Here is a 24020-nt window from a genome sequence, read left to right on the forward strand (position 1 = left end):
CCCTCATGATCCAAACACCTCCCAAAGGTCCCACCTCTGAACACTGCCACATGACGTTTGGAGGAGACAAACATCAGACCACAGCACATACTGAACTATAAAGGAGTAAAAAATATGAACAGAATTTTAACTGTAAGGAGACTGAACCAGTAATCAAAAACAAACCAACAAAGAAAATCCCAGATTCAGATGACTTCACTTAAGAATTCTACATAACATTTCAAAAATAATTAACACCAATCCTCTTCCAACTATTCAAAAGAACTGAAGAGAAAGAAACACACTTCCACACTCATTCTATCAGGCCAGCATTACCTTGATATCAAAGCTAGATGAACACTTTTGATAATAAAAACACTCAACAAACTAAGAAGAGATGTAAATACCTCAAAATAATAAAGGCCACATATGAGAAGTCCACAGCTATCATCATACTCAACTGTGAAAGACTAAAACTATTCCTCTAAGATCAGGAACAAGATAAGGATGCCCACTCTTGCCACTTCTATTAACCATAGTACTGGATGTCCTAATCAGAGCAATTAGGGAAGAAAAAGAAATAAAAGGCATCCAGATTGGAAAGAAGGAAGAAAAATTACCTCTGTTCAAAGACAACGTGATCTTACATATAAATTCTGAAGATTCCACAAAAAGTAACTGATGGGACACCAGATAATAAATTAGAAAGAACACCGATCTAAATGAGAAAATCTTGGCCTAACTGATATTTATAAAGTACAATGTGGAGCATTCACTCAGACAGACCATATGTTGAGCCATAAAACATGTCTCAAGACTGAAATCTTACAAAGTATGTTCTCTGACTAGAAGAGAAGTTAAAAACCAACAACAAGAAACTAACCAGAAAAGCCTCAAAGACTTGAAAATTAAATAATATACTTTGAAATAACCCATGAGTCACAAAGTATTCACAAAGGAAACTGGAATATATTTTGAACAAACATATTGTAACAATGACATTTCTGGCAGATTAAAGGTGGACATAACTTCATTCCTACTCCTTCTACTGTGGTGGAATCTAATTCTCCTTGAACTTCGCTCAAATTTAGCAGCTTGTTTGGCCAATGGAACACAGCAAAAGTGGCATTTAAAAACTTCAGAGCCAAGGCTGCAAGAAGTCATGTAGCTTCACTGTCTCTTAGGACACTAACTTAGAGGGAAGTTAGGCAACATGTAGGAAATCCAACTACCCTGAGAACACTGGGGTGGAGAACCACATGGAAAGGCCGTGATTAAGTATGCGCATTGATAGACCCCAAGGAGTCTCCAGCAGCACCCACTGCTAGCCACCACTGAGTCTTCTTGGACACCATCCCAGTTGTGCTTTAGATAATCCATCCCAGTTGCTACCTTACTGCACCTGTGTGTGAGAAAAGCCAGGAGGCCAAGAACCCACAGAACCAGAGATGGTAATGATTTGATTTAAGCTGCCATTATCCAGGGTATGAATTTTCAAGCAGAATAGATAAACAGAACAAAATTTAGTACCTGGAAATGGGGTGCTGCAGTAATAGAAAGCTATGACACATGGCACTGGTTGTGAGACTGAGAAGTTGGGCCTCAAGGAGGAAGGCATCAAGATTCCTTGTGAGGGCCTGAAGAACAGTGAGAAAAATCTCATTGGAAACTGAGGAAAAGGCATGTGCATGTGAGCTTAGCAATATTCCAGGCTTGACATCAGTGACTCCATCTCAGGCTGCTCACTCCATGTTGACCTGTTAATGAACTTTGAGATCCACAAAAGAAATATGAGAACCAAGTTCTTTCACAAACATCTGCACTCCCAACAATGCATAATACAAGAAACTAACCTAAACTTTAAGGACACTCCATATATAGCTTTTCCTTGAACACTGACAAATGCCCTGTTTCACTAATGATTAAAGATTTCTTTGCTTAACCAATAATCTAACAATCAATTTATGTAATCTAAATAAATTTCCAATAAATGTCAGCCCCCTTACTACTCTCAGGTGGTACAATCTCTGATTGCTACCTGGGTTGGAATCCCTATTCCTAATTAAATGCTTTATTTTGCCTCTGACCTGTTTTCTCTTTTTATTTATTTTTGTTTGTTTTTTAATTTTTATTGAATAATAGTTTATTTACATATATTTGGGGTTCAACGTTGACATTTATTGATCAAATCAATATTACTAGCATATATAGTTACAAATCATACTTATTTTTTATGCCCCTTGTTCAATCTGTCCTTATGCCCCTCTCCCTCCCCCCTCGCCCCTCTGATAACCCTAGATTTTGTCTTTCCTTCTGAAAGAGCAATGATTACTCTGTTGATTTGTTGCCTAAGATGACCTGTCCAATGTTGAGAAGTGTGTTTAGGTCCCCCAATATTATTGTAGAGCAGATGCTTCGTCTGTCACTCTGGAATAGCCTTTGTGGTGAGACATCCTCTTCCTTTCTTTGGTCTCTGCTGGTAACTCTCCTTGCCGTCAATGCACTCCAGTGGCTGGAGGTCTCTGTGTGGTAGTTGTGGCATCTAGCCACTTTTGCGGCAGCTGTAGTTATTGTGGTGGCTGTGGTGGGCCACCCACATGGCAGTGATGTTTTGGGCATGCTCCTTGGTGCTGGTGGTGTGCCTGGTTGTGTGTGGGGGATCTGGTCCCAGATCCATGCCTCAGGACCCCAGTTGGGCCCCAAGGCACTGGCAGTGTGCCTGGTTGTGGAAGGGGAGTCCGGTCCCCGACTCCATACCTCAGGTCCCCAGGTGGGCCCTGAGGCACCGGTGGTGTGACGGGGCCAAAACTAATTTTTTGTCCTTTGCTTACTTTTAAAATGGGGGAACTTCCTGTGGGGACCAGTACTTGAACCGTGTGGTTTAACTAAACTGCTGCTGTGTGGCCGATTCCCTAGGGAAGGCTTTTTGTGTAGCTCAGGTTTTAATGTTTGACCTTATAGGTACTTCCGGCTCTCCAGAGACCTGGTACACCTGGGTTGTGTAGAAACTCTGATCAGGGCCTGAGTCTTTTCATCAAACTGCACCCCATGCAATTCTATATTCCTGAACAATCTCCTCTGAGTGTTCCTTTGCTGATCGGGGTGCCAATCAGCTGTCCTTGCCATGCCCCAGTGTTTCTCTGATGGGCCTGTCTCCCCCACCGCCCGTGCTGCAAAAACTTCCCATGGGATGGGCCATGCACTGGTTCCTTGCATGACTCACCAGCCTCTGAGTGGCTCCTTTTTTTCAGTTGTCTGTGGCTCCTCAGTCCTATGTGGGTCCACGGCAACCCTATTAGTGGTCTTACTGGCCTGGGGTCCACCAAGTTCCTCTTCTCCCCTGCTGCCTCCATGCAACTTCATCCAAAGGGCACAGCTGTGGCTTTTGCCAGCTCCTGTTCCGTGCGCTCAGCAGCTCCAGCCTTAAAGCAGCTACAGCATGAAATGGTTGGAGCGGTTTTTTCTTTCTTTCATCGTGGCTTCTCCCATCTTCATGCACTCCATAGGTCTCCCCTCCTCTTCCTGAGCCCCAGCAGCCCTAGCTTGGCAGTTGTTGCTTTTTTATAGTTGTAAATCTATTGATTTGTGGGTGAGAGTGATGTTGGGGACTGTCTATTCCGCCATCTTGACCGGAAGGCCCCGTTTTCTCTTTTTAGTGTTAACATGGGTTATGTATTAAAGAGTAGTCAGCAACACTACAGCCTGTAACAACATGGTAACTTGAAAGGGTATCTTACCATCTCTTGGGTCTGCCTAAAGAAATTTCTGGGAAGAATGTGAAAAGTGCTATCTGGCCTCTTCTCTCTGCTTTGAAGACAATATGAGAGGAAAGAAATGAATTAAAGAAAGGTGTTCAGTTTTCAAAAAGAATTTAGAGAGTATACAAAGGAGTCAGATTTTGCTGGGTTTGAAATAAAACTGTTTCTCATCCCCAGTTTTTCCCACCAAAACCTTCTCAAAATAAGAAATGGCTTGGCTCAAAGGATCAAAACAGGGCTTTAGTTAAAAAGGCAAAAGATCAAAAAGATTTTCAGCATTCTAAGAGCCTTAGGGTGTGCCTCATAGATAGTTCCAGTTACACAGCAGAGCTTCCAAAGGCATAGTTCGCAAGCAGCCTTCTTTGGAAGGGGAAGCCAGAGAACAAAGGACCTGTCTCAAAGGGTGTAGGAGGGTGGTTTTAGTATACTGGAAGCCTACACTTTCTAAGGAAGTAATTAAATGGAATCATTTCTTATATTAAAAGGCCTGAGTGAGAAAAAAAATGAAAAATGAGCCATTGGATCCCCAACTTCCAAAAAGCAAGAAACAGGTGGAGAAAGCTGATTAAGTGCAAACCCAGGCATCTCTTTAGGAAAAACTCAGAATTTCAAGAGTCCAGAGGGCAGAATGAAGAGGCATGAAGCATTTTCCCAGGGACCAGGACTGGGGTCTTAATCAAAGAATGGGAGCAAGCCCACAGTGGGAATTCCTAACAGCTTAGACCAGTCCCTGCAGGGTATCTCCTACATCCCAAATGAAGGGAAGTGCCCACCATGTTCATAACAGTCTCCTCACAGTGCTGGGTGTATGTGGAGGAGCAGATGACAGGCCACCAGACCTTATTTAGTTGGGCTTTCTGCCAGTACCATAAGAGGAAAAGATTTCTGGGGTTCTTGAGAGAAAGGCAAAGTGTAATTTGCATGTGGGAGAAATGTAAATGATTTGTGGCTAGAGGGCAAACTGTGGTTCATTAAAGATTTCTACAAATTCCTATTATTCTACTTACTGAGAGGTGGAATCTAACTGCCCTCTTAAATTGGTCTGGTCTTAGTGATATGCTTAACTAAGAGAATGTGGTGGAAGAGATACTTTGGAACTTCTGAGGAGAGATAATAAGAAACCTTGCAGCTTCTGCCTGAGCCTCTTGGACACTTGCTCTAGAATAAGCTAGCAAGTCTGACTACCCTGAGACTGCCAGACTGTGAGGAAGTCCCACATGGGCACAAAGAGAGGGCTAACCACCTTGCACAATAACCCCAGCCATTAGTGTCCTTCTAGCTGAGACCAGAGACATCAAGTAGCAGATCACACTGCCCTGAAGCAGACCAGAGACATCATGAAGCATCCAACCCACACTGCCCTGTCCAGTGTACTCAACCCACAAAATTGTGACATGTAGTAAATCCTATTTTAAGCCATATGTTTTGTGGTACTTTATTATGCAGCAGATAACTGGAACACCAAAAAAGTCATTAGAGACCCCAGGTAAACATGGAGTGTGTAGGTTTAGACTGAATGTTGGGTTCAAAATAAACAAATAAAGAACATGTCATATTTTATGTTAGATCTCAAAATATAATTGTGAATGTAAAATGTTCAGTTGTCACCTTTTGTTCTTAACCAACTATTAACTACCGTTCTAGTCCATAAACATAGTTATAACTGATGCACATATCCATTTTTCCCTATTCATTTTTAAGCGGTTACCTGAAATAGGAGAACTAAATATATACAATCTTTAAGAGACATGACAGGTCTTTTTGAACTACAAACTTACAACTGTATATTAATAAAATCTAGAGATAGAAATCACTGACATAAATATATATAAGCAAAGAACAGAAATTATGAAAATCTGTGCTTATTTTTATTCTTTCCATATCCTTTTATTCTCTTATTAACTTTTATTTATTTTTTTCTCTTTCCATTATTATTTTTTTTTTTTTGGCAGTTGTCCGGTATAGGGATCCAAACCCTTGACCTTGGTGTTATAACAGCACACTCTAACCAACTGAGCAACCAGCCAGCCCCATATTTTTATTGACCCTTGTTTAAACGTGTCCCATTAACTCCTAAATTCTTTCTCGCAGTGGACTCCTAAGAATGTCTTCATACATGCTGGATAAATGCATAGTCTGAGAGGGACTGAAGCTCATACTGAGCAAACAATCCTTCAGGTTTTGCCAAGAATGACATTTGCAATATAACAAAGTTACTGTGTGTATTAGTCTGTTTCTGTTGCTTACAACAAAATACATGGAACTGGGTAATTTACAAGAAAGTGAAATTTACTGCTTACATCTGAAGCCGGAAAGCCCAAAGTTCATCTGGTGGTGGTGATGACAGTGACCGAGGGGTCACACATTGCAAGATGGTAGAAGCAGAGAGAGCAGAGAGACAGACTCTCCTCTTCTTCTAAAGCCCTCAGAACCACACCCTGACCACCATTTTTAATCCATTCACTACAGCATGGTCCCACAATCCAATCAGCTCTTCAAGGCTCCACCTTTCAATTACCATAATAGGTAATTCACCCTTTTAACAGTCACAGTGGGGGCTAAGTTTCTAATACATAAAACATGGGGGACAAAATTCAACCTTAAATGAGTTTTGGGGGGACGTAATTCAATCTACTACACTGTGTTTGTTTATACATAACAAAAGCTCCTCCCTCTACATCAGCACTGCATGCAGATATTGGAATAAAATGAAAAGAACAAACAAAAGTAACAGAACATGACACCGGATGAGATTACACCTGACAGAATGGAAGGACTACAGACAAAAATCCCATTTTGGTGAGTAGGGTCACTAGCTGGATGGTAGTGATAGTATATGTAAGGGAAGAGAGGAGGATGAGGCTTTCATTTTGGATTTGTTGAGCTGGAGGTGCCCTTTGGATAACTACAAAGAAGCCCTAAACAAAGAGTTCAACCAATGGTCTAACGTCTGGGGAAGTGGTGCAAGATGAGGAGAAATAGCGGTGCATACCACAGAAGACTGAATGAGTCAAGGAGAACTGCAGAGTGAGAAGAATGGCACCAGGATTAAGTACTTAGTGTAGCTATGTTAAGGAGCAAAAGAAAGCAGAACTCAGGAAAACAGAAAAGAGGCCATCAGAGAGGCCACTGCAGAAACTACCAGAGAAGAATTTCCAGAAGAGGTCGTGAACAGTAGTTTCAAATATGGCAGAAGATTCCAATTCAGCAAAGAATAGAGAATAGTCACTAAATGTAATTATTTAGGTTACTGGTGAGCTTTTGAAAAACCAAACTAAGACTACATTGTGTGGGTTAAAATGTAAATAAGCACTGAGAATATTTGCCAGAAAACATAACTTTGAGCAGTCTACTGCACAACCTGGATGTATAGATGAGATGAGAGAAATGTAAGGACCTGTGATCGACTCAATCCTCCAGATGTTCCAGGTTTTATCCATAAATCAAGTATGGCCTTCAAAATCTGCCTGGGACCACACTATTTTAGCAACTCCGGAATAATCTTATTATTTGATAATTTTGCTTTAGCACTAGGTAACTGTTTCTACTGCTGAATGCTGAAAGTGTTTGTTTCCAGATTGGCAGTGAAAAACTTTCTACTACATATAATCTATGTGACCAATGAGGACAGTGTTACAAACTTTGGTGTCAGCAAGTTATGATGTCCCATGAGAATTTAGCATGCTCTTTTCCTAGACTGCATTCTAATCACGTAACAAATGTGTCTGCCTTCTTGCCATGACATCAGAAAGACCAGAGACAAATTTGTACTCAACTTATACTTTAAGGTTTTACAACATGTTTACATCTACATGCCAATTTTATCTTATTGACATACATTTCCCTGAAGTTTAGTTTTACTTATTTCTACTTTTCCATTTTAACTCATGGACCCCACAAAGCTCATTAAAAAACACTGTAAAACAAAGTAAGGAATAAATAATTGACCAAAGATTTACTCATTTTTTGCTGTGCTTGAAAGTACAGAGGAGTGACGTTGGAAGCATAGCTGGTAGGGAAGGCCAATGGAGTTCGTCATGAGAGAACTGGCGTGGCTTGGTCCTGGATTCTCCTGCTCAAAAAACTCTACACATCATCTGGAAAAGATGACAAACAACAACAACAACAAATGGCCTCCCTATGGTAGAACAGTCTCTTAAGCAAGAAAGGGCTACAAAGACCCCATTTGTGGCTACAAAGTACCCACAAATATATCAATTGGTAGAGATTAAACACAATTTATTACTGGGTTAATAAAAACATACATTTCCTACTGATGTAGCAAGAATGTTCTCTAAATAAACAATTTAATAATTTAAGCCAAAGGAAAAAACATTATGTCTTCACTCTAAGCTTTATTTTTTTTTTTTCCTTTTTGTCTTTTTTCGTGACCGGCAACGGATCACAACCCTCAGTGTTGCGCCCGTACTGGACCGGGACCGGCAACGGTATCGCAACCCTCGGTGTCGCGCCCGCACCTCGCTCAGCCAGTGAGTGGCCGGTCTGTATGTGGGATCCAAACCCTTGGCGGGAGCGCCGCCACACTCCCAAGCAGCGCACTGTAGCAGTGCGCCACCGGGCCGGCCCCTAAGCTTTAATTTTATAAAAACGCACTTGGTCTATATGAACTATTTTCCCATCAGTATGAGAATACCACAAAAGATTCCATGTAAACACCTCTTGCTTTTATATACTTAAATTTCCTAGAAAGTATGCATGTTGCAACCCAATGTTTTTCATCCACAATTACCTAGGAAAAAAACATGCATAATATATTCCAAATGACAAGCCTCAATGTATCCACACCTTCATATAGTCCCTCCCTCTGACAATAACCTGGGCTTTGCCATTTAATTTGCTTTGGTCATCAGTAAATGTAATGCAAACATAGGTTTGAACAATACTTCCTCACTGGCGCTTGCTTTCTTGGACACGATCATATCTGGATGAAGCCTGGGCTACCCTGTTGCTCTGTGCAGGGCCTAGCCAGGACCCAGCACAAATCACCAGACATGTGACCAACCAGCCAAGGTATCAAGTGACTATAGCCTCATTTGTGATCCCTGGCAACACCAGCATAATAATTTCTCAAGTGAGCTTAGCCCAAATGCTGATGAACAGAAACATGATCAAATCAAACGCCAAGGTATCAAGTGACTATAGCCTCATTTGTGATCCCTGGCAACACCAGCATAATAATTTCCCAAGTGAGCTTAGCCCAAATGCTGATGAACAGAAACATGATCAAATCAAACGGTTCTTTTCATAAGGCAATAGATTTTTGTTGATTTATTACACAGCAAAGTCCAACTGATACATCTAAGAACCTGAAATTCAATGTTTTTAACAAATTGGGGAGTGCGAGAGACAGCCTTCAACTGCATGCCAAATAGCAATAGATAAAACTTCATAACCACATGTAAAGGTTTGAAAAGCACAATAAATGTCAATGGAATGGACTTGAGTATGGTTGAAGCAATGTAACTCAAAGCAACTGTCTGCACATTAGAAGACTGTATTTTTAGTTTTCCACATCATAACATAATTCTGTTATTTATATGCAAGCATTGTACTGTTTTACTGACACTTTATTGGGTTGGAGCAGAAATGTAATGCAGTTTAATTTTCCCACTTAAAATAATTTAAATAATTTAATTTAAATAATTTAAATAGGCTCATATTATTTTCCTATAGAATTTATGGTTATTAGGATCAGATTATTGACAGTAAGTGGGAAATACTTGTATTATTAATCTGCTGAATTCACAGAATCCACAGAAAGTGTTGCAGTAAAAAGAGGGGCGTGTTTAAAACAAGATATTTTAAAGCAATGTTTATTCTAAATCGACTTCACTCACAAAAATGATCTCAAAAATAAACAAGCACTTGTTTTAATGGTGGCAAAACAGATAACACTAGTGAAAAGCAGAAATACCTTAGAATAGAGGAATCATTGGCATATCTCTAGATGCCAAACTGGTGATAGACCAGGTTTAATAGAGCTCAGACTCTGGAAACAATCAATGAGGGGAGACTGAAAGAATGGGCATGTGTTTAAAGAACACTGTAGGGTAATCCTCTCAGGTGTGACAGGGTATCCCCTCCACCACAAACCATACCTTCAGACCCCTCCAATAAGTAATATTTTCTAGGCCCTTCTCAGCCTCATCTTTCTCTTCTGAAAATTGGTCCAAACCTCCCACTAGCTCCCAGTCACTGATAGCTTCCAGAAGAGGCGTATCACTCACACCTTGTTCACTCTACACAGTAGAATCAATACTTGCATGGGGCATGCAAAGTTAGGATCTTCCTCTTTCTGGGTTTGCCTCTGCTCTGAAGCACTAGTGAAAGGGTTCAGGCCATAGGGATGTTCTTTCTGGTGGGAATCCTATTCTCAGGGTGCCCTCCTTCAAACTTTGTAACACCTGCTTTATTCTAAAGAAAACTGGACCATCATCCAGTACCCCAATCTCCCTTCTAAAACTCACTGCCCCTGGAAACAAGGCCTTGTATAAAATTCTGTAAACTCAAACCAGGAGGACTAGGTAGGCTATAAAGTATAGGAGTAGACTAGAAACTTCACTTGCCGAAGAGGAACCAAGAAACCCCACAGACACAACCGCCACATGGTAACAATCAGGAGGACTAGGTAGGCTATAAAGTATAGGAGTAGACTAGAAACTTCACTTGCCGAAGAGGAATCAAGAAACCCCACAGACACAACCGCCACATGGTAACAATCGGTCTGCATACTCATCACAATTATTTCTCTACGAATTTGGGGGCATTTCACTAGTATTGTTAACGTGCACAACTTATAGATGGGTAAGCTGAATTTCATAAAGGTTAGTAACACTGCCTACATCCTCAGTGTCAGAGGTATAATGGGAACTCATACCACAGACCTCCCATACACACACACAGTCTGTAAGACCCCACCTCCCCCTGTTCCTGGAGCTTCAGGAACCAGCTTTTGTACACCTGGAAGGACATACCCAGCCTCTGGCAGCACCCAGTCTTCTGATAAAATAATCATGGAAAGCATAGCCTGAGTTCCCTCTTCCCCAGCCCCATACCTGCAGATCCTGACATTAGTGTCCTCCTCTTGGATCCAGCTGAGGTCCAAGGCTTGCACTTACATGTCAGGTCCTATCCACCTGAAATCTACCAATGTTTCTGCTCCCACAAGTGGTGTGACACACGTCTCGCTGCCCAGGGTCCCTCAAGGACCCCAGAACTCTTCCTACACCCTCACATTTACCTCCAGAGACAAAGAACCCAACCCCAGAGCTTGTGGAACAGCGATGGGAGTGCTGGCAGGGTCAGAATTTCCGGGCAAAAAGTGGTGGTGGTAGAGGAAATGGCACATGTGCAGAAGAAACCCAGAAATTCCTTTTTCATGGTCCTGTACTGGTGACTTCATTAAAGGGCTAGACTACACTTCTCATAAGCCTCTGCAACAAGTAAAGAAGTTTCATTTACTTGCTGGGGGATTCAGTCCTGCTGCATGCAGGTAGACCAGGATCTGACATATCAGTATTGACCCCTACCCACATGACAGTAATGTGAAGTTCTACTTCTTTACTAAATATAGTTGGAGAACCTGACACATTGTGATCAAATGGGGAACTTAAAAGGTGGGCAAAGCAGTCGATATTAACAATTAGCTTTAAGTTTCTTAGTTCACTTAAAATCGTGTGGTAATACAACACATCTATTTTCTACAATGTGTTCTAAAGCATGAAAAATCAAGTCTCTAGTTTACCTTAAATTTGTTAACAATTGAGAAATTAATATGGTAACTCTTCAAACCCACTAAAAAGATGTCTGGTCTAACTCACTAATGGATATTAACTCAGTTGGAAAAACTGCTATAGTGTACACTATAGTGGAATAAAATACCAGAGTCATAGGTTAGGCACACTCCATAATCCTTACTCTAATTTACACTCCAATGTCTAATTATTTGCCCAGACTCCCAAGTTCCATCCACAATCTATCAAACCTTCAGTTATTTGCTTTTATTTGTGACATAGACCTAAACTTTACTTTTCCTTCCCTGATTTCTGCCACAAACTAGGCAAGGAGTTTCACAGGGGTTTCCCAAAGCTGCCATTACTAACACTGTTCCTCCTCAAAGAGAAAAATGCCCTTCTTGAGTCATCCAGGCATCCAGGTTGATGTGGGCTTAAGTGTGTGTGTTAGGGGGGGGGAGGGTGGGTGTGAAAGCAAGGGGAAGTTGGGGGGGGCGTGAATGGAGGGAGTATCAGAGGCTTGACTCTTGCCCAAGACCTATCACGGGTTTTCTCTTTTCCTAATTTATGTCCTGCCTTCTTCAAATTTCTGTATGTTCTCTGTTCCTACAATTGCTCCTTAGTCTCTATGCTGCAGACCCGAAGAACTCAGCCTTGTTCTTCCCAGTGCCCTCTTGCCTCGGACTTTAGAATCCCCAGCCTCCTTTCCTAAGACTCCTGGATCCCAGGCCTCTGCCTTAAACACCTATTTGTATGGTACCTGGGGATCCTTTAAACACAGGCTGATTAGCAGGGTTTGGGTGGAGAGAATCAGTGCCTGATACTATTCCCTCTGAGATATGGATTGCCATTCCTTCTCTTTGTGGGCCTTGATCTTCTATTCATAGACCTCACCCTGAGCCCACCTCTAATAAACATGAAGGCCACGAATGCAATCCCTTTCCTTTCTGTTAAGGTAAAGTCCTCAGAGCCAAGGAGAGGAGGCTCAATGATGATACAACACCTACACGTTTCCAACACTACCCACGTGTTACAGTTTTCAGTGCTCAAATTCATACTTCTTTTGTTAAAGTTATTCCTAAATATTTTGCTTTTTATACTGTCAAGAGCCATCTTGCTATAGGGAACGGCATAGGAGCCTGAGGAGCGACACCCCTTGCTCAGCTAGGCTGCAGGGGGATCCCACGTGTGTGGCACGGCTCCGTGGAATTTCCTGTCTGTTCACCTTTTGTTGCTTGACAAGGCTTTCCAGAATTAAAAAGCCCAACCTTTTGGCTTGGCATGGCTTTGGGAAATTCCAAGGGCCCTGGAGTTTCTCAAAGGACGTGTTAAATATGTATCAGAATTAATTGGTTTATTTAAAGGGCATTGTCAGTACTAAAGGTGTTTTTGATGCATGTTCCCAGTATGGTTTGGCTTAATTTTGTTGTTGATCTTTTCCGTTAGTGATGTGTGCATTGATCCACTACAGCTGTAATCATGCTCTTGTACGTGTGGAATGAAGTTTGTGTTAAAAATTCTATCCACGTCCCCTGGGGAGATGGTGGGTCCGAGTGCAATGGTGTTTACAACTAATTGATCACAACCAGTTGCAGATTTCTTTGTTCCTTCTCCACTCCCACTGCTTCATTTGACTCACCAAGAATATATCATTCCATAGTAATAATAAGAATGACGCAGTGTATTTTTATAAACTTGAGAAGGGGCATTTAACTTTTCACCTTGTTCCCTGTGCTGTTCCCAGAGTCAGTTGTCAGAGATATGAAACGTTTTGTAATAGAGATAAATAAGTAAGACAGTACAAGAATATAAACAAGTTTTGATATTAACAGGTTTGTTTTAGATTAGTTTATAATTTAGAATCACTTAATAATAGAGATTTATTGTTATTTTATTATATAGAATCATGATATAAGTAATATGGTTTTAGTTAGGAATTAGCATAGCTGATATAAACATAAACATTATTAAATTGTTAAACATAAGTAAGATTAAATAAAAATTTAGAATTTAAGTTTACATATAAGTTAAGAAGGTTAAGAATTATGGCTCAAACTAAAAGTCTGATGCTTTTTAAAGCCAAGCATGCTGTTATTGTATAGTTTCCTGGCCACAAGCCACGGACTTTGGGGTGAACTATTGATGCATGAGTGGGTGTTTTTGTCAAACTATGAGTGCTTTGGAACATTTTGCCCTTTCTTTTTCAATAGAAATGAAATAAGAAATGTTTTGATTAAAAGATAAATCATTATGAAAAAGATTAAGTAAAAACATATAAATAAAGCAAGATTCATGTGGTTGACATCTGTGGTCCACCTTTCTCTTTTTTCCTCACCGACTCCACGCCACCTATCAGGTCCAAAGAATCTTAGGGAGCTGGACTCTGGCATTATACTTCTGTAACTAGGATTGTTTCCTTAATTTCTCTTCTAGATTGTCCATTTCTTGTGTACAGAAATACAATTGATTTTTGCATATTGATCTTGTAACTGTTACTTTCCTGAACTCGCTTTATTAGGCTAATAATTTTTAGTGTATTCTTGTGATTTTTCTAAATAAAAGACTATGTCATCTGTGAATAAAATAATTGAACTTCTTCCCTTCTAATCTCGAGGCCTTTTATTTATTTCTGTTGCCAACTTGTCCAGGATAGCACCTAAGGTATAAAGATGAATAGGTGTGGTAAAGACTTTATATATTGTGTCCTGATCTTAGAAAATAAATATACAGGCCTTCACCATTAAGGATGATGTTATCTGTGGGTTGAGTATGTCCCCTTCTATTCCTACTTTGTTAAATGTTTTCATACTGAAAGGATGTTGAATTTTGTCAAATTCATTTTGTGTATCTACTGAGATGGTCATGTGGTTTTTTAATATTATTGTATTGATATGGTATAATATATTAAATGATTTTTGGTTGTTAACCAACATTGTATTCTTGGTATGAATCCACCTTGGTCATGGAGTATAATTATTTTTGTATGTTGCTGGATTTTTGTTTGCTTGCATTTTGTTGAAGATTTTTACATCTATATTCATAAGATACATTGGTCAGAATTTTTCTTTTCTTGTGATGTCTTTGTATGGTTTTGTAATCATGGCAACATTCGCCTCTATGTTAGTTCTTCTTCTGTTGCTTGTAACAGAATACCTGAAAGAAAATGAAATTTATTTCATAGAGTTTTGAAGGCTGGGAAGTCCATGGTCCAGGGATGCATCTGGTGAGGGTCGTCTTCTGGGTGGGAACTCTCTAAAGGGTTGTAACAGAATACCTGAAAGAAAATGAAATTTATTTCATAGAGTTTTGAAGGCTGGGAAGTCCGTGGTCCAGGGGTGCATCTGGTGAGGGTCGTCTTCTGGGTGGGAACTCTCTAAAGGGTTCTGTGGTGACGCAGGCAATCACATAGCAAGAATGGCAAGAGCTCCCTCATGTGTTCTCCTTGTAAAGCCACTAGTCTACACCCATGATAACTCATTACTCCATGAATTGATTAATCCGTTCACGAGAGTATAGTCCTCAAAGACTCAATCACCTCTCAAAGGCCCAACCTTTCAAATATCACAATCGGATTTCCCACCCTCTAAACACCTTTCAATGGGGATCAAGTTTCCAACACGTGAACTTTTGGGGGACACATTTAAACCACCGTAGCCTTGTAGAATAAGTCTAAGTTATTTTTTGGAGAGCTTGAGAAGAATACTAAATCTTCTCTAAATGTTTGTTAGAATTCATCTTTGAAATTTGTAGACACAGGCTTCTCTTGGTGTCTTGGCAGTCCTAAATTCAACCATATTAATAGTTTAATGTAAACAGAGTGAATACCTAAGTGAAGGCAGAGACTGTCAGACTTGATAAAAAACAGACTCAACAATATGCCATTCACAGAGACATACTTTAAATACAAAGACACTGACTGAAAGTTAAGAGGATGGAAAAAGATATACTTTGCTAACACAAATAATAAAAAACCTCAAGTGGAGGGCTGGGCTGGCTGGTTAGCTCAGTTGGTTAGAGTGCAGCCTTGTAACACCAAGGTCGTGTGTTTGGATCCCTGTACCAGCCAGAGCCACCTCCCCTGCCCAAAAAACACCCTCAAGTGGAGATCTTACTGCCAGATGAAACAAACTTCAACACAAAATGTATTACCACAGATAAAGATAAACCTTTCATAATAATAAAAGGATTATACATCAGGATAATACCAGATATAAATAACATATGTGCCTAAAAACAAAGCCTCAAAAGATAAAAAAACAAAAAACAACCCCCCCCCCAACAGAACTAAATGGGGAACTCAAAAAATTACAATTAAAAATGCAAAAAAACCATAATTACACATTCAGACAATTAAAATTCTTCTTTAGTAACAGGTGGGACAACCAGACAAAACATCAGTAAGAATAGGGACATGAATGCCACTATCTCGACCTGATTGATATTTATAAAGAACTACATGGAACACACACCAAGACAGAATATGTGCTGAGTGACAAAACATGTCTCGAGTCTGAAATCCTTTAATGTGTTTTATGACCACAATGTAACTAAATTAGAAATCAACAAGAATAAGAAATCCCGGAACAGTCTCAAAGATTTAAAAATTAAATAACACACTTCTAAATAATCAGTGAGTGAAAAAAGTAAAGTCAAAGGAAATTAGAATATATGTTGATGAAAATATATTATAACAATGACATTTTTGGTAGATTAAAGGCAACCACAACTTCTTTTCCACTCTCTCCTTTGAGACGAAAACTAATTCCCCTTGAACGTTGGCTGGCCTTAGCAACTTGCTTAACCAACAGAACCTGGCAATTCAGAATACTAATAAGGTCATTAGAGACCAAAAAGAATATCTTACTTGGAAACATGGAATGCTGAAATTTAAACTGAATATTAGTTTCTAAATAAATAAATAAATAACAATCATCTCATATTTTATGTTATGATACTAAACTGTAATTGTGAATTTAAAATGTTCAGTTAAGAAAAAACATAGGGAAGAAACTGCATAATACTGGGGTTGGCAGTAACTTATTTGATATGACACCAAAAGTAAAAACAACAAAAGAAAAAAAGAGATAAATTGAACTGTATAAAATTAAAACCTTTTGTGCATCAAACAGCACTATCAACAGAATGAAAAGGCAACACATGGAGTGGGAGAAAACATTTGCAACTTGGCAGTAACTTATTTGATATGACACCAAAAGTAAAAACAACAAAAGAAAAAAAGAGATAAGTTGAACTGTATAAAATTAAAACCTTTTGTGCATCAAACAGCACTATCAACAGAATGAAAAGGCAACACATGGAGTGGGAGAAAACATTTGCAATGCACATATTTAATATATTAAGAGATTAATATCCACAATATATATTTAAAAATCTTACGGGCCGGCCCATGGCTCACTCAGGAGAGTGTTGCTGATAACACCAAGGTCATGGGTTCAGATCCCATATAGGGATGGCCAGTTAGCTCACTGGGTGGGCATGGTGCTGATAATACCAAGTCAAGGGTTAAGATCCCCTTACCAGTCACCTTTTAAAAAAATAAATAAATAAAAAATAAAACATAAAAATCTTATAACTCAAAGACAAAACAAAAAACCAGATTAAAAAATGGACAAAGGAAGAAGATATACAAATAACTAAATATAAACACATAAAAAACCCTCAAAATCGCTAGTCATTAGGGAAATGCAAATCAAAATCACAATGAAATATCACTTTACACTCATTACAATGGTCATTATGGAAAAAAAATAAAAACTAGAAAATAGCAAGTATTGCCAAGGATGCGGAGAAACTGCATCCCTAACGCATTGCTGGTGGGAATGTAAAATGACGGAATGTGCGTGGAAGATATTACAGAGATTCCTGAAAAAACTAAACAGAGAATTATCATATAATCCATCAGTTCCATTCCCAGGTATATACCCAAAAAAAGTGAAAGCAGGAACTAAAATAGATATTTGCATTTTTGTTCATAGCAGCATTATTCATAATAGCCAAAAGGTGGAAACGACCTAAGGTTCTACTGAAAAATAAATGGATAAACAAAATGTGATATATACATATAATGAAATATTACTGATCCCTAAAAACTAAGAAAATTTTGACAAATGCTACAACATAAATGAACCTTGAAAACATTATGCCATGTGACAGAAGCCAGTCACAAGAGAACAAATATTGTATGATTCCACTTAGATGAGGCTCCTAGAATAGATAAATTCAGGAAGATAGAAAGTAGAATACTGCTTGCCAGGGCCTGGGGAAGAGGGGAAGAAGGATTTAGTGTTTGATGAGTACAGAGTTTCATTTGGGGAAGATGAAAAATTCTGTAGATGAATGGTGGTGATGGTTGCAAATTAAAGTAACTTCCTGCCACTGAACTGTACACTTAGAAATGGATAAAAGCGTCAAATCTTAGGTTATGCATATTTTATCTTAAGAAGTTTTTTTCCCTCCCCTCCCCCTTGAAAGTTTTTTTTAAAGCAACTATTAACCACAGTTCTAGTACATAGATATGACTGATGCACACATCTATTTTTCCCTAGTAATTTTTAAGTGAGTAGCTGAAATAAAAGAATTAAACGCAATCTTTAAAAAAAGTTTAAAAACATGACAAGACATTTTTCGAGCTAGAAATGTACAATCTTGAATTATTACAAACTACAGTAGGACCAATGACATAAACACATATAAGCAAAAGGTACAATTATTAAAAATCTGTGCTCCCTGTTTTTATTCTTTGTGTATCTGTCTGTTGACTGTTGTTCAAATATATCCAACTCCTGAATGCTTTCTCCCACTGACTCATAAGGATGGCAACACACCTGCTGGCTAATAGCACAGCTCAAGAGAGATCAAACTTCATCACTGAGAAAACAGACCTTTCAGGTTTTACCAAAAGTGACATTTCCAATATAAAAAAGAGAAAGTTACTGTACTTGTTTTTAAGCACCAATAGTTCCTCCACCTTTACAGGCACTGTGTGAAGGCATTAGAATCCAATTTAAAAACAAAGAAACAAAAATAGCAACACATGACTCCAGAAAAGATCAGACCTGATAGAGAGGGAAGAGTTCAGAAAAAAATCCCTTTTGGTTCTTTAAGTCAAGACTAGTCAGTAACAATATCATAGAAAAAAGGAGAATGGAGAATGTGGTTTTCATTTTGGATTTGTTGCATTTGAGGTGCTTTTGGACATTTACAAAGAAGCATTCAACAGCAAGTTGAACCTATTGTCCAAAGGCTGGGAAAAGGTCCAACCTGGAGAGAAAGGACCGTCAAACCACAGAAGGCCAAATCAGCCAAGGAGAACTGCAGGGTGGGACGAACGCAGAACAAGATGAAATACTGGGACGAGATATGTCAAGAAGGAGAAAAAAGTAGATGAATAGACGGGATAAAGAGAAGAAACTATCAGCAAGAACATGTTAGAAATTAACAGAGAAGAATTTCCAAGACAGACAGTAGTTTAAATTCAGCAGAAGATTAAAGTGAGGCAAAGCCTAAAAAACAGTCTTTGGATTAGACGATAAATTAAGTTACTGGTGAACTTCTGCTGAACTGAACTAAGACTACATTAAGGGGATTGAAGTGTAAATGAGGAATAGAAATATGTGTCAACAAATATAACTTTGGACAGTCTGTGGTATAACCTGCATATACAGACTAGCTGAGAGAATGTATGTAAAGTTATTTAAGGGCCTGCAGTAGAGTCTATCCTCCACACATTCCAGGTTTTATACATGCATTAAACAAGTGAAGACTTCCAAAAGCTTTCTGGGTCCACACCATTTTAGTTATTTCAGAAAAAACTTAACTGATTTGTGTTTTAGCACTAGGTAATTGTTGCCACTGCAGAACGCTGAGTGTTTACATGTCTAGGTTTGTAATGAAATACGGTACACTACATTATCTATGTGACCAGTAAAGACACTGCTTCAAACTTCATATACCAGGAGAATCCATTAAAATCATGTAACAAATGTCTTTTTGCCATGGTATCAGAAAGATCAGAGATTAGCACTCAATTTACACGGCTCTAAGGACTTGTAATCTGCCTATATCAACATGCCAATTTATCTTGTTTATGTATATTTCTCTGATGCTAAATTTTATGCATTTTTACTTTTCCATTTTAATTAATGAGCCCTCATAAAGCTCCTAAAATACTACAATGTAAAACAAGCTGAGGAATGAATAAATATATAAACAACTTACTGGAGATGTATCCATCTTCTCTGATCTGGGAAACATGTAGAGGACTCTGGAATTATAGCTAGAAGAGAAAGTGAATGGAGTTGGTCATGAGAGAAATGGTATAGCTCGATCCTAGATTCCACTGTGCAAAGCTCTCTACATATTAGTTAGAAAAAAACAAACAAAACAACAAAAAAAGCCTCCCTTTGGAGGAATACTCCACTACACATGAAAATGGACAGGAAAGACCTCGTTTGAAGGAGCACCCAGAGTTCTATTCATTGGTATAGACTAAACACACAATTTATTCTCAGGTTATTAAAAAACTCTTATTTGCTAGTGACTCAGTAAAAATTAATGTTACTACAAAAAATTTTAAGAATGGTTGTTTAAACAAATTACAGTACATTGAACGAAGAAACATTCGTGCCCTCACTAAAATTTACATTATAACAAAGTACTTGAGCATTATTAAGTACTTTCCTATTAATACAGACCTACCACACAGAACTCCATAGTATCGTTTCCACTAGAATACCTCTTGCTTTTATATATCTAAACTTCATAGAAAGTATGCATCTCGCAACCTAACATTTTTGGCCCATGATTGTACAAGAAAAAATGTACGTAACATATATTTATTGTAGTACACTTTTCCAGTAATGATTCCCAATGACACGCTTCCTTGTATCCATGCATTCACATAGTTCCCTCCCACAATGACACCAGGCTTTGCCATTTCTCTAGATTTCACCAACAGGACATTAGTAAATGTAATACAAACATAGTTTTGAAAAACGTTTGCCTGACAGTTTGCCTTCTTGGAATCCTGTCATCTCATGAAGAGGCCTGGAGCTTGCCTGTTGTATGCACATGGCCTAGCCAAGAGCCAGCACAGATCACCTGACATGTGAGTGAAGTCATCTTCAAGGAACCGGCCTCAATCGAGGCACCAGACAACTATAGCCTCATTTGTGATCCCAGGTAACAACAACATAAGTATTGCCCAATTGAGCCCAGCCCAAAATGCTGACTCATAGAATCACGAACAAACAAAATGGTTGTTTTCTAAACCATTAAGTTTTTTTGATTGCTACACATCAAATGCTGATATGTCTAATCCCCCAGAATTCAACATATTTTTAACATATTGGTGAGGAGGGGGATAAAGAATTGAATTACATGCAAAATACAGTCAAGAGAACTTCACAATCACACGTAGAAGTTTTCAAAAGCATGACAAATGTCAACTAGTTGGAACTCAAGAGAAGTTGCTGACACTAAAGAAAGGCCATGTGAATCATATAAAGAAATTGTCTCAAAATCATAAGACTATTTTGAATGTTTACATCATAAGTCTTCCTTACATGTGGGCACTGTATTGTTTCATTTATATTTTAAGAAACTAATTAGGAGTAAAAGCATGATTCAGTCTAATTTTCCCACTTCAGATAATGAAACACAGGCTTCTATTAATTTGCTGTAGAATTTATGATTTTCAGGAACAGATTACTAACATTAAGTGGGAAAAACTTGTATTACTAACCCCATGAGCTCACACAATCAACAAAAAGCATTGAGGGAAAAAGGACAGGCAGGTTCAAAGCAAAATTTCCAAAATGTTTATTCTAAATTAATTGCAGTTCATGAAACTGATCTCAAAAACAAACATGAGCTCTGACTATACTGCGCAAAACACATAACACTAATCAAAAAGTCAGGATGCCTGACATCTACAAATTATGTGACCCTGGGCAACTCACTTACCTTTGCAAATTCAATTTTTTTCATCTTTCTTACACAGCAGGAAGACCTTGGCAAACCCTCCATGACCTACCGGGAATAACTATCGGGACAGAGGAAGCACAAGTATATTTCCAGATACCAAATGTGGTGACAGGCTAAGTTTGAGAGAGTTCCAATTCTGGAAAAAATGAGGGTAAAATGAAGTAACGAGTGTGTTAGGGAGCACTGTAGACTAAAATTGTCAACTATGACAGGTTATGCCTCTACTCCAAACTACACCCTGAGGACCTTTTCAATATTTAACAATTTCCTAGGCCCTTGACTATCCCCCACCCCACTCACATTTCCCTTCTCAAAGTTGGTCCAAGCCTTCTAGTACCACACAGCCTTTGATAGATTCTGGAGAAGATGGTATCAATTAAATCTTGTGCACTCTGGGCAACAGTTTCAATAATTTCTTGGGCCATGCAAAGATAACATCTTCACCCTTCTGTGAGTCTTCTGTCTCTGCTCTGAATCACTAGAGAGACGGTTCAGGTCAGAGCGTGTTCTTTCAAGTGGAATTCCTATTCTTGAAGCCCCCTCCTTCATACTGCATAAGAACTACTTTGTTCCAAGGAAAACGGAACCATCATTCAGTACCTCAATCTCCCTCTTACGTCTTGTATAGACTTCTGTAAGCTCAGTTCAGGAGTTCTAGGCAGGCTACAGAGTGCAGGGGAAAAAAAACCCAGAAACTTCCCTTGCTAAAAGGACACCAAAACACCCCACAAACACAAATGCCACAGAGTTACACCCAGTCTGCACACACTTCACAATTATTTTTCAGGAAATGGGGAATTTCACCACTATTATTAGTACGTTCATCTTACAGATGGTTAAACTGAATGTCTTACAGGTTAGCAACAGGATCTTTCAGCGGCAGAGCTGAAATGTGAACTCACACCGCACACTTTCGATGGTCAGGATGTCTGCAGCCAACCCCACCCCGTCGCCGTCTTGGACTCAATCATCCTGTTCGCGGAGCTTCTGGAAGCGGCTTTTGTATACCTAAAAGCACAAACGCGGCCTTCTATGAGCGCACCATCTTCTGACAAAGCAATCGCTGAAAGCACAGTCCAAGTCGCCCTTTCCGCAACCCCGGACCTGCGAATCCCCACATGCTACTGTCGCCTTACCGGACCCGGCCCAGGCCCCGCCAGTCTAAGGCGCACCCACATTTCTGCTCCATCAGGTGGTGGAACACTTGTCCCGCTCCCCAGGCTCCCCCGAGGCCTGTGGGTCTCCTCTTTCACCCTGGCACCAACCTTTAGGAACGCAAGACCCAGACCCAGACTGGCTGAGTAGCGCGGGAGCAGCCGCAATCCGGAAGTTCCAGGAGGAAAATAGCAGAAGTGGGCAGAGCAGCACATGCGCAGAAGAAACCAGACAGAGCTCTTCCCATAGTGCTGTGCGGGTGACCTCTTGGAGGGCGAGACTACATTTCCCACAAACCTCTGCGGCCCTCCGTTAGGAACCAATGGAGGAAGCTTTGTTTATTTTCACAGCAATGATTCCTGTTACCAGGAGAACAGGATCTGATGGATAAAGACTGGTCTCTGTCCACGTGACAGCAATGTGGAATTATGGTTCTTTCTTAAATTGTGATTTGACAACCTGGAACATTGTGGGAATAATGGGGTGATTCGAACATGGGCCAATTAGTCAATGATATTAATAAGTAACTTTATTTTGTTTCGTGCTGATAGAGGTATTGTTATAGAACCCAAGTCTATTTTTCGCAGGTGCATTCTAAGCGTGAAAAAAATCATGTCTCTATTTTACTTTAAATTAGTTAACAAACAAGAAATTAATATGGTTACTCTCCTCCAACCCGAGGATTATATTAAACAGATGAAAAAACTGCACTTATGTATATAGTGGAATAAAATAGCAGGGTCATAGGGTAGGTGTGCTCCATAATTCTTGGGAAAATTTACACTTCCAGTGTCTGAAAGTTATTTGCTCAGAAACTCCCAAGTTTCATTCATTCATGTATCTATGAATCATATCTTTAGGGTGAGAGAGGAGAGAGACAGAGAGAGAGAGAGAGAGAGAGAGAGAGAGATGAATCTGAACTTTGCCTTTCCTTCTCTGCTTTCTGCCACAAACTAGACAAGGAGTTCTGTAAAGGGGTTTCTCAGAGCACCTGCTGCCACTGAAGTTCCTCCTCAAACAGGGAAATGCCTGCCATGAGTGATCAGTGTTGATGTGGACTTGCTAGTGGGATGGGCATTGGAATGAAAGGGGAGATGAATGGGGGGGGGGGGGGGTGACAGGCTTGACTCTTGCCCGAGACCCATCACTAGTTTTTTTTTCTGATGTATTCCCTGCCTTGTTCAAATTCCTGTATCTTTTCTGATGCTCCAATTCCTCCTCAGTAACTCTATGCTGCAGATCCAAGGAACTCAGTCTTGTTTTTCCCAGCACTCTCTTGCCTCAGACTTTAGAATCCCTAGGCTCTCTTCCTCAGAATCCTAGATCCCAGGCCTATCCCTTAAACACCTATTGATATGATATCTGGGGA

At 39.5% G+C, this 24020-nt stretch overlaps 1 protein-coding gene across 7 annotated transcripts in view; it reads right to left on the reverse strand.

Annotated features, from left to right (window-relative positions):
- Positions 1–22841, reverse strand: part of LOC103603533 (zinc finger protein 717-like) — a 50889-nt gene extending 28048 nt beyond the window's left edge. The window contains exons 1-5 of one of the 7 annotated variants that reach the window (XM_008588080.1): positions 22762–22841; positions 22399–22504; positions 21476–21632; positions 19730–19787; positions 7697–7834 (exon numbers count right to left, since the gene is read on the reverse strand). Coding sequence is in view for 5 of the 7 variants with exons in the window: in XM_008588074.1 (XP_008586296.1) it covers positions 19730–19765 (36 nt within the window). In the remaining 2 variants the exon portion in view is untranslated. Of the gene's footprint in view, positions 1–1509; positions 1610–7696; positions 7835–19729; positions 19788–21475; positions 21633–22350; positions 22505–22632; positions 22708–22761 lie in introns of those variants that run through there. The other 6 variants (XM_008588074.1, XM_008588075.1, XM_008588076.1 and 3 more) reach the window with 6 other exon arrangements.
- Between the last annotated feature and the right edge of the window lie 1179 nt (positions 22842–24020).

Source organism: Galeopterus variegatus, unplaced genomic scaffold (genome assembly GCF_000696425.1).
Source record: "Galeopterus variegatus unplaced genomic scaffold, G_variegatus-3.0.2 Scaffold4669, whole genome shotgun sequence".
NCBI lineage: Eukaryota > Metazoa > Chordata > Mammalia > Dermoptera > Cynocephalidae > Galeopterus > Galeopterus variegatus.